The sequence below is a fragment of the Hippopotamus amphibius genome, chromosome 16 (genome assembly GCF_030028045.1).
Source record: "Hippopotamus amphibius kiboko isolate mHipAmp2 chromosome 16, mHipAmp2.hap2, whole genome shotgun sequence".
Classification (NCBI taxonomy): Eukaryota; Metazoa; Chordata; class Mammalia; order Artiodactyla; family Hippopotamidae; genus Hippopotamus; species Hippopotamus amphibius.
The window spans coordinates 12736088-12751823 of record NC_080201.1 but is presented as its reverse complement, the minus strand read 5'-3'; the positions used below and the strand labels follow the sequence as shown (position 1 = coordinate 12751823).

General features: G+C 55.6%; 1 protein-coding gene across 2 annotated transcripts in view; it reads right to left on the bottom strand.

The window, feature by feature from the left end:
• The window catches only part of FA2H (fatty acid 2-hydroxylase), a 50588-nt gene that overhangs the window by 16877 nt on the left and 17975 nt on the right, over window positions 1–15736 (bottom strand). Inside the window, exon 2 of one of the 2 annotated variants that reach the window (XM_057712229.1) lies at window positions 5602–5694. The exons of the other annotated variant lie outside the window; for it this stretch is intronic. Within the exon in view, the coding sequence (XP_057568212.1) occupies window positions 5602–5694 (93 nt within the window). The remainder of the gene's footprint in view (window positions 1–5601; window positions 5695–15736) is intronic. 2 annotated transcript variants of the gene reach the window in all.

Genomic DNA, 15736 nt, shown 5'->3' with positions numbered 1-15736 from the left:
AGGTGTGATGGAAACAGAGCCAGCCCCTCCCCCCAAACACAGCAGTCTTTCATCTGATGTCCTGTTGCCCGCTGTATCTTGGACATGACTTGGGTTCTTCCCTGGGTAGACCAGTGGGCACTGGCCACTGTACAAATGGCGGCCTTGCTGTCTTGAGTTGGTCCCAAGGGTCCTCTGACCTGCTTGCTGGGCCTGAAGGGCCTTGAACCTGGGCTCTGGGTCTAGGCCACCATGCATTTCTGCAAGGTAGCCCTCCTTGATGCCCAGGAAGGGCCTCTTCACCCTGAGGGCTGAAGGACCACCCTGGAGGAATCCCAAGAAGGCTCACTTTCCTCTCTGCAAACATCCCCCTCAGTCCTCAAAGGCTGAACCTGCACTCCCACTGCTGGCAGTCCTGCTATTCCAGGGGCAGTAGAGCGAGCCTTCCACATTAAGTGTAGAAAATTCAGGTTGGCTGACTTCCTCCCCACTCTGAGAAGGAGGACACTGAGGCCCAGAGGGGTTAGGTGACTCTTGAGATGGGGTTGGTTGGTCCTGTAGTGGGAGCCTCCCCTCCTGCCTCCCCCCAGCTCGTAGCATCCTCCACACAATTTCCCAGGAGCTGGGATGTTCACCGTGGGGTCCACCCTGGTTAGACAGTACATGCACGCACAGGGCGTCTCTTCTCAATTCTCTTCCCGTCCTGCTCCCTGATGAGAAAGTCTCAGGTGGGAACTAATACATTCAACACCTCTCACTCGCAGGTCATTCCCAATGTGGCAAGTGGCTGAGAAGGGAGGGTGGCAAGAGATGACAGCTTCCCAATGAGGTGGGAAGGGACTCAGGATAAATTTCACTTCCTACTCTACCGGGCCAGGACCCCTTGGCCCTTTAACCCTCCCACATAAATGGCTCTCTTCCTCCAAAGCTGGTGCCTGCTCCTGGCCCCTTGCCACCCCTACTTCCTAAGGCTCAGAGGACACAGGGAAGGCTTCAGCAAAGGTGTGCCGGCCTCGGAAGGAGGGAGGAACAGGCCATTAATCACGCCTCCAGTTCCCAGGCATCTGGGGGCTTCCGTTGCTACCCTCATAATAGCAGATCCTCCTTTTACAGCTGTGGAACCTGATGCTCAGAGAGGGCAAGTGATTCACTCAGGGTCACCCAGCTTTTAGCTAGACTGCATGGGTGAGGGTGAGGATGTGCCCAGAAACTGCTCTTGAGTGCACTTGTTGGGGTGTGGGGGTGGAGGGCGCTGGGGCTTGGGTGAACTCGAAGACCCAGAGCAACAGGCCAGGTCCCAGGAAGCACACGCACAAGGCGGGGCGAGTTGGGCCCAAGCACCTTGTGTCCCGTGCCCCTCCCCCACACAGCTCTACCCCGGCCCCAAAGGGAGGGCGGGGGAGGGAGTCTCCGGGCTATGCCAGGAATGCAGCTGGAGCAGGGCCGGCAGGGGAAAAGGGCAGCCTGCTGCCCAAAGGGTGGGTGGAAGGGCGCTGCCAGGGTGGGGAGGGGGCCCCGTTTCTTGCCTCGCGCCTCCTCCAGAGGCCCCGCCTCCTGCGCAGCACGGGGGAGGGGGGGGGCAGGTGGCTAGGGCAGCCCCAGCTCAGGAGGGGGCATCTGCTCGTCCCCGGATGGGGCGAGGGGCAGCGGCTGTGGGTCAGCAGCTCCTCCCACCACCGCGGCAATGAGCTGAGGCGATTGTTTCAAGAAATGTGCACCCAAACCCCGAGCTCACAGCTCCAGGGCCGCTTTCTGGGCCAGGGAGGCGGGGGATGGGCTTCCAACCAGCAGGAGCTTGGACGGGGCGGGGGGGGGGGGGGGGGGGGGGGAAGGGGAGGACAAGAATTCCGGCCACTCTTTCTGCATCCTCGTCACAGGCCCCTGGGCTCAGACTGCAGGTCCCTTATTCTTCGAAACCAGAATTTTGCGAGATGGAGCCTTTGATGAGCTCATTTGACAAGTGAGGAGTCAGGCTACACGCTCAGCTGCGGGGCGTGCGCCCGGGCCGCCCAGCTCCGGAGCCCGCGGTCCTAACCACGGGACCAGGAGGCCCGTTCTCAGCTGGCTCGGGACGCCCACAGCAGCGCATTCTCTGGCACAGTCTGGGAGGGACCCAGCAGTGGTGTCTAGTGCGGCGGTCCGTGGGGGCTCTTGGTGGCCTTGCAGGGGTGAGCGCGGGCCCATCCTGTGACGTCTAACTGGGGTCTCCCAGCTGGAGGGCCTGTCCTGCCTCCTCCGCCCGTGCCCTATTACCTCCGCGCACCCAGGGGAGGTGGCCTCAGGCTCCCCACTGCGAGGGTCCAGGAGATGAGAGTGACAGGGAGCAGGGGGCGAAGGGGCCGAGGCCCAGGGAGAGAGGAAGGATGCTGTGCTGTGCAGAAAGCTGGCACCACGGCAGTCCTGCCCCGGCGCCCAGCCCAAGGCCAGGCCGGGTGGTCTTTCACTGGCAGCTTGCTTTCTGATACCCATTTGTAGGTCCTCCCAGACCCTCCCGATAACCCCACACCGTCCGGGGCAGGAGTAATTAAGAGTAATTTCCTCCTACTTGTTGAGAGAGAAACAGACTGGAACTGCCTGTGGTCACCCGGTAGCACCTCCTGCCCCCCAGCCTGCCTGTCCACTGCCCCCGCAGGGACAAGGAGGGCAGTGCCCAGCATGCCTGCCTGGTGTCTCCCCAGAGGGTATTTCTTGAGCACAGCTGAGCTCTTCAGAAGAGGGGCCCAGAGCTCCAGGCAAGGGGACGAGCAGGGAGGAAACTCGAGGGGCTGTGGGCCAGGAGGACAGTCCTAGGGACGCCCCCATGGGTCCCTCTGCAGCCAGACCCTCTGGACCCCTACTCTGGGGCAGGCCAAGGGGGAGAAAAGAGGCTCAAGGGGGCCCCAGGTGACCGGGAGGTAGAGTCCTGGGAAGGAAGCCGGCACCCATGGTGTCGAGGCCGGCTCTGCCCAGGGGCAGCTGCCCGAGGGGCCCTCATTCTGATCCAGGTGCTACTTGCCCAAGTTCTCAGTGACTTATCTGGGGGTCGTGGCCAATATCAACATCTTTGCCAGGCAGCCCCTGATGCCAAGGGGTGTGTGTGTGTGTGTGTGTGTGTGTGTGTGTGTGTGTGTGTGTCGGGGGCAGGGAGGTTGGGGAGCTGCATTTTGCTTTGTGACACGCCTGGCTGGACAACTCTGTCTCTTAGAGGAAGAGAGTGGCCCACACCTGCTGCAGCCTCCAGGAGCCTGAGGGAAGCACGTTCTTCTGGAGTCTGGCTTAGCCTGGGGCTGGGTGGGGAGAGGAGGTGGCCAAGCTTTGAAGACACCTCCCTGAGTATCTGCTCAGCCTCTTCCCTTCCTTCTGCCACCCCCTCTCCCAGTCACAGGCCTCAGGGTCTTATTCTTGGCCAGCCACCAGGGTGGAAGGGTTCCAGGACACATGGTGGGGGGGCACGGCAGGAGGCTCAGCTGTAAGCCCCCTAAGCTAACGAGCAGAGTGACTTTGACCTTGGGCTGAAGCGCTTCCTCATTAGTTTAATCAGGATCATTATCTCCTTATGTTGTTGATAAAAGATATCATTAATGTGCTTAGCCTAAAGCTCTTAAACACAGGGTAAGAGCTCAATAAAAGAAGAGTTAATTCAGTGCTAAATCCGTTGTCCAGGGAGATCTGGCGGGGGGGGGGGGGGGGGGGGGGTTCTGTAAACCCCTCAAATCACACTAGTTCAGTCTGGTTCCCCAGAGGCTGGCCCCCCAATGGAAAACCCTGCCAAGGACACAGTGAAGCAGCAAAAGAGGCAGTGGGACAGGTGTGCCCAGAAGCCAGGAGCAGGGGGCACTCCAGCTACCTCTGCTGGGGTAGGCTCCGCGCTGGCTTCCAGGAAACAGGGAGAGACAGGTAGGGCATAGTGTGGGGTAAGGAGCGACAACCTGGTTTCTTGTCCCACAAGGAAACTTGGGTCCTGCCCAACAGGTGATGGAAGGTATGATTCAGAAATTGTTCCAATAAAATCCCATGCAGAGCTCAAAAGTCATACGATGCTGCCCCTGTGAGTAGAGCACGGCCCCCCCAGGGTTACTTCCTGGCCCTTTCTACCGTCTTTTCAGAACCTTCTGCCCTCTGCCCCAGCAACCCCATCCCACTTTCCCCTCACTCTTCCCAGCATGGCCGACTCTGTCTCCCAGCTTCTAGGGCCAGGAAGACTGGGCCATGGGAGCCAAGACTCCCTTCCTTAGCAGCACCTACAGGGGCTTCCCGAGACTGCAAAACATGAAGGGTTAACTTTGGCAGGTCCACCCCAGGTCCAGGTACCCCCAGCTGAGACAAAGCTGCTGCCCTCTTGGCCTCTCTAGAGCTCCTCAAGGTCAAGACCCTGGCCTGGGTCATAAACAGATGGGGGTCTCCCAGTCTCCCCAAAGGGACTGGGATTGGCTACGTGGTAGATGAATAAAAAAGGGGGGGAAAAAAAAGCAAGGAAAGCACTGCTCTCTCCCTGGGAAGCGAGCTCCTCGTGCCAGGTCTTCTCAGGGCCTTGGGGAGGCACGAAGCTGACCCCCTGTTGCTAGTGGGTTTCCACACCCTCTCTTGGGCCAGCCCTTGCCGTCCTCTCTCAGCCCAGGGACACAGGAAGAGGGAGAGGAGGAGGAGAGAAAATGTGTGTGAAGAAGAGAATGACAGAGGTGGGGAAGGTGAGTCAGGTGTGACCTGGATGTGCTGGCAAGGAGCCTGGGAGAGGAGGGGGAGGGGAGGCCTCTCTTCCCCTTGGGTGGGGGCAGGGGGATGGCGGAACAGGCCTGGGGGGCCTGATCCCTCTGTCTTGTGCTGAGGGCAGCCCAGGAAAACTGGGAGGACCCCTCCTCAGAGCAGGGGTGGTGATCTGCCCGTCCCCACCAGGCTCATGTGACAGTCCCCTCCCTTCTAGGACAATTCTTTCTTGCCACCCCACCCCAGGCCTGCTCAGCTCTCTGTATTTTCTTTCCAACATTGAGAAAGTCCCCTGACCCAGAGTGGAGGGAAATGACACCCAGGTCTGGTTCCCTCCAGAGCCCCCAGGGAATGCTACCCCTCCCCTTCTCGGCTCCACTGACACCTGTGACCACCCAGCTCCTCCAGGACTGCCCTAACCAGCAAATGGGTGGGCTTAATCACAGCAAGATGCTGGTCTCCGAGCACCAAGAGAGGTTTGTCGTCAGGCTTTGCAGCCACACGCTACACATAGGTCCTTGGGGCCAGCCCTGTCCCTGTCCCTGCCAGCCTCAGTAGGCTCCCACACCGGTGACTCCTGTGAGTGGTTGCTGGCACCTGGGGCAGCTCTGCCTTGTGCACTGGTCAAGCTGGGCGTGTCTGGGCCTCCTGACCCTGTCATCATGCCCTTGTCAGCTTCTGGAGTCCCCGTGGGAGACCTCCCTCTGGGGTCTTTGGAGCTTGGCTCTGCACAGATCTCGTGGGTCGTTTTCCGGGACCCACCACAACCTTGCCCCTGGTTTGCTGCCCCAGGTCATGCCTGTGAGCTGTGGGCACCTGCTCCGCAGTCCTCATCTTCCCCGGGCAAACATCATGAGTAATCACAGCCTGTGGCTCCTCACACCCTCTCCTCGGCCCCAGCAGCCCTGCCATCACCCCACCCTGTCCTGTGCCCGCTACCTTGTCCCAGTCCACCGCTTTGAGCTTTGGCTCCATCGCAGGGTCTGTCTTCTGAGTGTTTGCAGAGGCCACAGCCCCATTCTCCACAGAACCCTGGGGAGAGAAGACACAAGGGGATTACCCACAGCGGGCGAGGGAAGAGAGCCCCCAGCCGCCCCACGATGAGGCAGCCAGGAGCGGTGGGAGCACCGTGGCGGGGCAGGTGGCTGCAAATCAAGGGCACTGGGTGCACTCAAAAATGGGTAGACACTGATGTAGGTGGTCTTATTCTCTGCACTTTTCTTCTCCCTTAAAAAAAAAAAATACCCATAAAAACAAGAGGCAGAAAGATCTGGGGGAGAAAAGAAGGTGGTAGAGAGACTAGAGGGAAATGAGAGCAGCAAGTGGGAATGCCCTGGATCAGGAGATCCCTGCCAGCCTCTGGGCAGGTGTCAGGCAAAGAGTCACAGGGTGGCGCCCAGGGGACCTGGCAGGCTCACTGGGTCACGCCCGATGACTACACCACCTGCCTCTCTCTCTGGTAACTCTGCAGAGCTTGTGGGCCACAGGCTGGGCATCTGGGCCCACGTGCCTACAAGAAAGAAAGGCAGCAGAGCGTGAGGGAGCCCTTCAGGAACTCCCAGGTGTGGGTCAGTGGCCACACGTGGGGCGGCACTGGCAGAGGAGAGCCCACATGGGCTCAAGGTCAAATGGAAGGAGGAAAGAGGCAAAGGCAGCAGGAAATGGAACGTACCGGGAAAATCACACGGCCCCGGCTGGCTCTGACGTCACGTGGGGTGAGGCCCGAGAGGCCAGGCCCGCACGTAGATCGAATGCACGCTTGCCTCCCGGAAGAGTGGGGAGAGCAGTTACCAAAAGGGGGAGGCCTGTCTCTGAGTCCCTGTGACTAAAGGAAGCTGTGGTGCTGGTGGCCATGGAGGAGGGGCACTTGGAAGCTGGGTATTGGCAAGAACCTAAGAAGACTGAGCAGCCAGTTGGAGTTTCTGTTGTCATGATTCTTACATTTTTGCTTCCAAATGAACCAAGAGAACCAGATGGTGACAGTGATGCTGTCATTTTCTGGGAAAACCCATATGTAGCCCAAGTAAAAGCAAACTTTCATGGTCCTGTCTTGGTCTGGGTATCTCAGTACTTTTAGTCTGTCACCATGCTAATATCTGAATTCTTTTAAAAAGCATCTCTGATGATCCTCGAGGATTTTATAGTACTTCATACAACAAAACTCCCTAAGTCTCCAATATAAATGTCATCTAATAATCTTCTCCCTTCTAATTCTGTTCTACCCTCAAAATACCCCCGAGCGCCTCCAATCACCAACCTATTGGTTCTCCCTCCCTCCTGGATAGTTCTTTTCCCCTGGTCACCCCAGGTCCTTTCTTAAATAGAGTGATCTAATCCTTCCCTGCACCCCCAACCCCACTCACTCACTACAAGTCCATCTGTCTCTCTCCACAAAAGCCTTGTCTTGGGGTCCGCCCATCCCAAGCAGGGAAGGGGTCATCACTCGAATTAGGATTTGATGTTTTTGTCTGCACTACACTTTTCAGACATCCCTGAATGGCAGACACAGGTTTGTTTGGGGCACATGCATCTAAAAAACCACCGGAAGCAGAAGAAAGAGTCATCGCTTCTCAGCTCTGGGCACAGAGCACTCAACTACCCAGCATGTGCTTCTGCTTAATCAAGGCTGGGCTGTTTTGTGAGAGCTCGAGTCCTTGGGAAAGTCTCCCTTCTGCTCAGCTGGCTGCCACAGTTTCCAGTGACCATTCCTGGCTCTTCCCCTCTAGGACTGTAGCAGCTCTTTTTCACCTGGCAGCTTATACATATACGAGGACAGACCACTGCCATCTGCTTTTCCCCAAGACCCCCTTATGACATAACAGGGTCTCTAAGCATAATGACTGGTTCCTGCTCCTCTTCCAAGGTGGGTGTGATGGGACCAGGGCAGAACCCAGCAGGGCTCGTGCCTCCCCCGCACAGAACATCCTATTTCAGGCCATGGGAACTGAGCTCCCATTGGCGCTCTGACCTGCATCTGTGACTCAGTCACTTAGCGAACGGCCACCCGAAGGTTTTTTCATGGACCGCCGCCGCTGGCATGGTGTGCAAAGCTTGTGTGGCCCAGGAGGTGATCTGGACTTGCAGACCCACTGGGATGAAGACTGGGACGCCTGGAATAGTGATGAACGGAGGGCAGAAGGCAATGGAAACCAGGGAAACCCTAAGAAATGGGATCATCAAGGGGAGTTTGCAGGGATGGAAGCCCTGGCTCCACACCCGCCTCTTCTTCAGGGGCTGGTGGTCTCAGTGAAGTATCCCGTGGTCCCCTTCTTCTTCCCTCAATTCTTCCCTCCTACAAGGGTCTCATCCACACCCACTGCTGTCACCCACTCATCCACAGACATACGTGTTTGAACATCTGCAACATGCCAAGCACGCATCAGCTCAGAAGACCCTGCAACATCTCTAACACTGGTCCTGCTCCTCACTCCGGGAGTATGTTTCCAACAGCTGACATTAGAGTCTGACGCTCTGACCACATGCCTAAGAGTGAACGTACCATCATCCTCTGCAGGTCGGCTTATCCTTGACATCCCTGTACTTAACATCCTTCCCCTGTATTTCCAAGCTCTTCTCCTGTTATGCATTTGAATTAACCCTAATTCTTCCCTCTCGCCAGCGGGGACGACTTGCCCTCTTCTAAACGTGCCTTGCATTTTTCTTCTCAAATGTCATCCTCTCCAGCATGACGGCAACGGTTAATATGCATGAAGGCTTACCATGTGCCCAGCCCTTTCATCTTCATAAACCGTATGAAGGTGGCATGGTTATTATTCCCACTTGATGAATGAAGGACCAAGGCATGAAGCAGCCCCACAGCTAAGGAGAGGCAGAGCCAGCAGCTGGGGTCTGGAATATTCTCTTGACCACCATGCACTGCTTCCCTAACCATTCTAGCCAGAAATGAGCTCCTTAGTTTCCAACTTAAAAAAAAAAAATCACACTTCCCACATATCCCACTGCCTCAGTTGGTATTTACAATTTCCTGCCTCTTGTTTTTGTATGTTTAGGCCATGATCTCGTTTGTCCAATGGTGTTATAGAGTCCAACAGGGCAGGAAACTACCTTTTCCCTCTTTTCAGGGTATCTAGGATGGGCTCTTGAAAATATTACATGCTCCACTCATGTTTCTGGAGTGGACCATGTTTCAGTGTTGGCTCTTTGCAACCCAGTCACGATCCCCTGAGACGCAGCAGGAATCTCAGGGAATCCTGGCTGCGTTGTTTGGGGTGGAGCCCTGAAACTCTGCAGGGCTCCTGCTCCTCGGAAATGTAAAACGAATGACGTGAGCACATCTGCTTGGAAGACAGAGGTGACCCAGGATACTGAACACACCATCTTAGAATGCCACCCTGGGCTGGGTGGAATGGTGCCCGGATATAAGGGTCAAATTCCAATAATCCGGGCCATATATTCTCAGTGCCCTTTAGCCAAGTCCCAGGATAGGCATGAGCAGAACTGAAAGTACATGAGTCTGATATGAAATTACCAGCATCTTATTTTGCCAAATAAAAATACTAAAAAAAAAACTATCATCAGCAGCATTTCATAAATGAAAGAAACAGGTAGGAAACACAAGCTTGCAAAATAAAAGGCAGTTCTTCCCAAGGAATGGCATTTGGCCACGTTACAGGGGGATTTAAAAAAAAAAAAAAAGGTTCCATTTCAAAATATTTATTAATGCAGAAAAGTTACAACCTAAAATTTTGTTTAGCGAGCACTGATTGCACGTCATTGTTCTCTTGGTTCATAGTGGTCGGTGTAGGGCTCTAATCTCTGTGTAATAGGAAGTGGATCAAATGCTCTCTTTGTTCCAGTTCCAAGGTTTTCTTAACAAATTGCTAAAAATCCAGTTTCACAGAGAGATGTTGGCTGAAAATGAGAACAGAACTTTCAAGGGTTTTTGTTGTTGTTGTTGTCGTTCAGATGGAAATATTCCGGGTGAAATGAGGGTGATGGAGGGCAGATCCCTGTGGCTTTCTGCCTCTCTCCTGGCAGCCAGGAGGAAGGCGAGCAGCTCCTGCCCAGCGCCCGGCTCACCAGCTTGCCCGCCCGGCCCTGAGCAGTCAGGGACTCTCCCAAGACACTGCCCTTGAGTCCTGCACCAGCGCCTGTCTGAGGGCTGGCGCGGGCGGTGCACTGCCATGGAGGGTGGGGAAAGGACAGGAGGAAGGGACAGGAGAAGTCTGTTTCCTCCTGTCCTCCTCCTGCCACCCCACTTAATCGCAATTTGAGGGTCCTGGAACCACAGGCAGTCATGTGCTGGATGATATGCTTTTGGCCAATAGATCCCAGACTGACAATATAAGCAAGGTGCTTTCTGAGTGGTGTCATGGGGACCACACCCCTCTGTGGCAGGAAGCCAGGTTTATTAACCACAAGAGTGTACACAGCTCCAACACAGGAGGAGATTTCAAGGAGAACCAGAGCAAGCAGGACAGGGGCACCACCAGGAGCAGAAATGCCCTCAGGTACAAGGAAGTGTCCTCTAGTGCGTCTTTCATTGACTCTTTTTCTAGAGTCTGGTTGTGAGTTTTCAAAAGGTCTCCTATTTCCACTTGGGGGCTGCTCCCATCTGAACCGGGGTGGGGGGTGGGGGTGGAACCGAGTCCTGCTGGGAGCCGCCACACCACGCACGCTGATCTGGGCCATGGTTTCCAGACTTCCCTGCCCCCCCGTGTTTATTTTATGGTTGAGCTGGGCTCACCCTTGAATTCCACAGGCAAACACCATCCATGAATCAGAAGTGTGTAAAGGTCATTCCTAGGGACTAGGGTACAGCTCAGACTCTAAATGACTTTTTTAAAAAAGTTTCTTGGAAACTTCCACAATGCATTATTTAAAAGACTGTCCTGATCCTGGAAGCAAGCCCTAAAGCCAAAAAGCTTTAAAAACCAAAAAGCATCAGCAAATGAAGAATGCATGTACTCTTCTCCAGGTCTTGGAAATTATTCTGGGTCCTGCCTTCAGACTGCATAGGACTTTGGGGAAGGGAAGTGAGTAATTCTGTAGTCAGAGTCACAACGACTTTCCCAAGAACGATTGGCCCAAGTGTTGATGGGTGTGGCTTGATAAGCAGTGTCTAACCCACCAGTGTCAGATGACAGTTATCCTAGAGGATCTACCCAAGGGACACAAGACTGTCCCTGGGTAGCAAGAATGGAGCCAAAGACCAACCCCTCCCCCTGAGCCCTCCTGACCTTTCCATCCTGGGAAGACAGGCAAGATACCTGGCTAGAAGCACATTTATGGTCAGTCTCGAAGCTGCTTGGGAGGAGCTGGGGAGCCTAGCAAAGTAGTTCAGGGGCTGAAAGCATCTTGCTTGCCTATGCATTTCCCTGTGATTGCCTCCCAAGCCAGAATGCAAGCTCCCTGAGGGCAGAGACCCTGCTGCCTTGTTCATTGCTATGTCCCTGGCAGCTGGCATGGGGTCAGCTCTCGAATATGTGCTGAACGGTACATTATGAGTAGATGGTAGCCTGTTCAGGCTCTGGGGGCCCAGGCAGGCAGGATGCCTACTTGGGGGGAGAAGGTCAATGTGCCCTGCTAAGGAAACTGGGCAGGCAGGCACTGCCCACCCTGGGCTAGGAAGACTGGACGTGCTGGGCAGTATTGGGGAGGGGGTGAGGAGGGCATTTTCGTCTCCTTCGATCCTCCCAGCCACAGTCCAAGGCCGCAGAGAAGGAAGCTAGTGAGAGAGCAGCGCCAGCTCTATTTTCTCCCAGTACAGACAGTGCCCATTCCTGGCTGCTCCCGAAGCCTGACGTCCTCTCAGGTCAGCCCAAGCCACTGCTCTCGTCTTATGGGGATGGTCCTGCTGACACCACTGCCCCCTCTCCTGGGCTCCCTCCTCTGCCGCGTCGTCTCTCACACTGCGGTCAGCGCCCTTGGACCCGAACTCACAGACGACCCAGGAGTTGTTCCCTGCCAGCTCCCTGAGGTTCCAGCCAGTTCCCCCAACGTGCCTGTCTCTCAGGGAGGCAGCCCTCAGGGGGGAGAATCCATGGCCGGCCACCTATTTTCGACCCTGCAGATTCAGGTTTTTTTTTCTTTTTTAATAAATTTATTTATTTATTAATTATTTTATTGTCTGTGTTGGGTCTTTTTTTGTTGTGCGCGGGCTTTCTTTTTAGTTGCGGTGAGTGGGGCTACTCTTCGTTGTGGTGCGCGGGCTCCTCGTTGCCATGGCTTCTCTTGTCACGGAGCTCGGGCTCTAGGTACATGGCCTTCAGTAGTTGCAGCACATGGGCTCAATAGTTGTGGCTCATGGGCTCTAAAGCGCAGGCTCAATAGTTGTGGCGCACGGGCTTAGTTGCTCCACAGCATGTGGGATCTTCCTGGAGCAGGGATCAAACCTGTGTCCCCTGCATTGGCAGGCGGATTCTCAACCACTACGCCACCTAGGAAGCCCCCCCTGCAGATTCAGTTTTAATGAAGAGACAAAGTTCTAGACCAGCCTCCCTCATCAACTTGCTTTGTGACCTGAGGATCTTCCTCTTGGAACAAGAAGTGCTTCTCTCTGGCAAGGGCACCCCGAGTTCCTGCTCTGTTCTCAGAAGCTGGGCAGGTGCCACCAACGAGTGAAGCAGGCAGCATGTGGTGCATACTACAAACTCATTCTGTTTGCGGACTAAGCACGTAGGAATACCCTGCACTTGTACAGGGAAAGATGCTCACTCTCCTTTTTCTTAAAACATGAGGCATCAAGAAACAAAAAACAAGCAAAACCACGAGGAACCCTTTTGCTAGAGACAGCAGTACAGAGTTAAAAAAAAAAAAAATGAAATGTAACACGTGCTGTAATCAATGGTCATGGTCACGTGGTCTTGGTATGGGGGAGGCAGTAGGGAATGGAGGGGACTGCAGCAAACAGGAGGGGTCGCACCCCAGTGAAAGGGGGCAGCCCCAACTCAGATCCAGGTCCGGTGAGGATGGGGCCCAGCGCCGTCAGACCTTCCGATTTCTAAGAAAAACTGGAAAACTAGATTTCTCTGTGAAATCTCCAGGCTAAAATCTGACTCACATTTAAAACGCACAAACGATGTGGGCTGAACCAACCTATCTGAACACAAACCCCGCCCTCGGTCCACCAGCCTGAAACAGCTGGGTGAGCGGCAGCCCTCCTGCCCTCGGGACAGCGGCAGAGAGAGACGGGCATGGGTGGGCACGAGCAAAGGTTTTGTCCTCCTGTTCCCACAACAGGGGATCCACGGGGAGCCCAGGTGCACCCACACAGCGGCCCCGAGGCCCTGAGTGAGCTGGCGACAGGCTGGCAGCACTGGGAGGGCCAGAGCCCCAGCAAGGCTCAGTGAAGGGCAACCCGGGCCTCTTCCTCCCTCCAGGCTAGCCGAGAGGACTGGTTTCAAGGGGCTGCAGGGGCTCAGGGAGCAGAAGCGGGTGGTGGATGCTGATTTTTACCGGCGCTCTTCCCCCTCATGGTGTCTGGAAAGCAGACAAATCCGTGAGGGTGAGGGAAGCGCAGTGGAGGTGCAGCTGTGCACCAAGGGTGTTCCCTCCAGGGTCTCCCTTCCCCGTCAGAGGCCTGCTGAAGGTTGACTCCATCCTCTCGGTGCCCACCCCACGTCCAAATTCCTGTGTTGACGTCCTAACCCTGAGTCCATCACGATGTGACCTTATTTGGAATGAGGGTCGCTGCAGATGTGATTAGTTAGAATGAAGTGATCAGGGTGGGCCCTCATCCAATGTGGCTTGTGCCCCTATGAAAAGTTGAAATTTGGAAACAGACACACACTGGAAAACACCACGTGATGAGGAAGGCAGAGGTCAGGGGGAAGCATCTGCAAGTGCCAAGCCACCAAAGGTTGCCTACGAAGCACCAGAAGCCAGGCAGAGGCCTGGGACGGACTCTCGCCCACAGCCCTCTCCAGGAACCAAGCCTGCCATACCTTGGTCTTGGACTTCTGATCTCCAGAACTGTGCCATGTAAATTTCTGTTGCCTAAGCCACCCAGTCTGTGGGACTTTGTTTCGGCAGCGCAAGAAAACAAACCCAAGGCCTGAACTAGTTTCCCCCCGAGTTTGCATCAGGGCCACAGAAGAAGAAGGAATCTGACCAGGAACAAGGACAAATGAGGGAGGCGTCCAAGGAGATGTGGAAACGAGATCTGAGGAGCAGCAGAAACAAGGGTCTTACAATCAGCAAAGGCTTCCTGCCAGGCCCTTGGTGGCAGTTCACGCAGACAGTGCTGGGAGGGGCAGGCATTCGCGTACTGCTCATCCCCTACACACGAATCTTCAAGTTGAGAACTTTCAAAGATGCGAACGTGCGTTGTGTGAGTGAAGTTGCAGCCTGCCCTCCGTCTCCTGTTGCTGACCATCCTTCAGCTCTACCAACTCCCACCTCCTCTCCCTCCTCCAGGCGGTAACTCTTCTTACTCCCTCGATGCCAGCCTCTATATACGCCGGCTGGTGTACTGCACTACTGTACTTTTCAAGGTACTGCACTGTAAGATTAAAAATGTGTTCTTTATTTTTTGTTTGTTTTTTTAGGTATTATTTGTGTGAAAAGTACTATAAACCTACTACAGGACAGTATCATATAGCCGATTGTGTGTGTTGGGCTCCTAGGCTAACTTTGTTGGACGCGTGAACAAAGTGGACTTATGAACGCCCTCTCGGAACGGAACTCGTTCGTATGCAGGGGCCGTACTGTACCTCCCTCCCCAGCCCCCTGTCCCCTGTCTAGCAGCCAGGGGTGGCCTTGTCCCCCTTCCTCAGGGCCTGAGAAGTCCCTCCCCAGCATGTGCAAGCACTGTGTTCGGGAGGCAGGCTGAACTGGGGGGGCCCGTGGACTGTGACCCTCTTTAACGCAAACCTCGGCCTACTTGGTGATCCCCACCCCCAACCCAGCCATGCGGCTCCCGGGACAGCTGTGCCACCTCCACAGTGAGGGCCATGACCACCTGCATGTGTGGCCAGCACCTCGTTGGTATCCACACAATTCTCCCTGAGGATGTGTTCCCTGGATGAGGGAAACAGAGGCACAGAGGGACCAAGCCACTGACTCAAGGACTCGTGAATGGTTGCTGGGAGAGCCAGCCAGGAACCCACTGCCAGGGCTGACCCCACAGGGGTTCTTCTGTCCCCTCTGGGAGGACTCACCGGGATGCTCCAAGTCCCTGCCATGAGCCCCCCGCCCCTCTCCAGTGCCCCAGACCGTCCCCAGAGAGGGTTGCTTGGAGGGTGCATGAGGGGGCGAGAAAAGAGAAGAACAACAAAAAGCCTGCACTCTGTGCGACAAACAAACAAGCCGACCACAGAGGCGGTGAAAGGAGGCTGTGTGCGGCTGGGGCGGGGGCTGCAGGAGGCGGGGGAGCCAGCATAAAGGAATGTTGTTCGGGAAAGCCGGGGCTGGGCACTGAGGGACGGACAGATGGCCTTTTATCCCGCAGCCTGGGTTTGGCCTGAAAACCTTTTTCTGAAATGAGATGGTGCCCCGGGCCCCGTGTCCAGCTGCTCCCACCCCGCGAAGGTCCAGAGGTAGGTGGGGGTCCAGGTGTCTCAGGATACCTGGGTCGCGGATGGCCCGGGCAGGCCCCGGGAGCAGGAGGACCATAACTGCACCAAGAGCCTTCCTCGGGGAGGAGCCTGTGTTAACAAGCCCACCCTGGGGGCCTCCAGGGAGCAGGCTCCCCAGAGCTGGCTGTTTTCCACAGCCAGAAACTTGAGGCAAAAATGAAGGCAGCAGGACCTGCTCACTTCCATCCCCAGTAAGCTGCTGTGGGATGAGGTCCCAATCAGAAGGCAGGCCCAGCCAGGTCCTGTGGCCTATCCTAGCCTTAAAACATTTACAATAAACCCTTGACGTGCAAAAAACCCAAACCAAAACAGAAATCAGGTCTGGCAAGTGACAAGGCACAGAACCCCCAGAGCACATCCATGTCCCGCCCACCCAGTCACTGAAAGAGGACTAGCTCTGCCAGCCACTCTCCCTGTGTTCATGGTAGGGAGACGAAAGGAAAGGAGAAAATGAGTAGGCATAGGAGACTTGTACCTGAAGTGTGCCCGCCGCCTCCTGCTCAGAAGATGTGGGGATGAGGACAAGACAGTCCCAG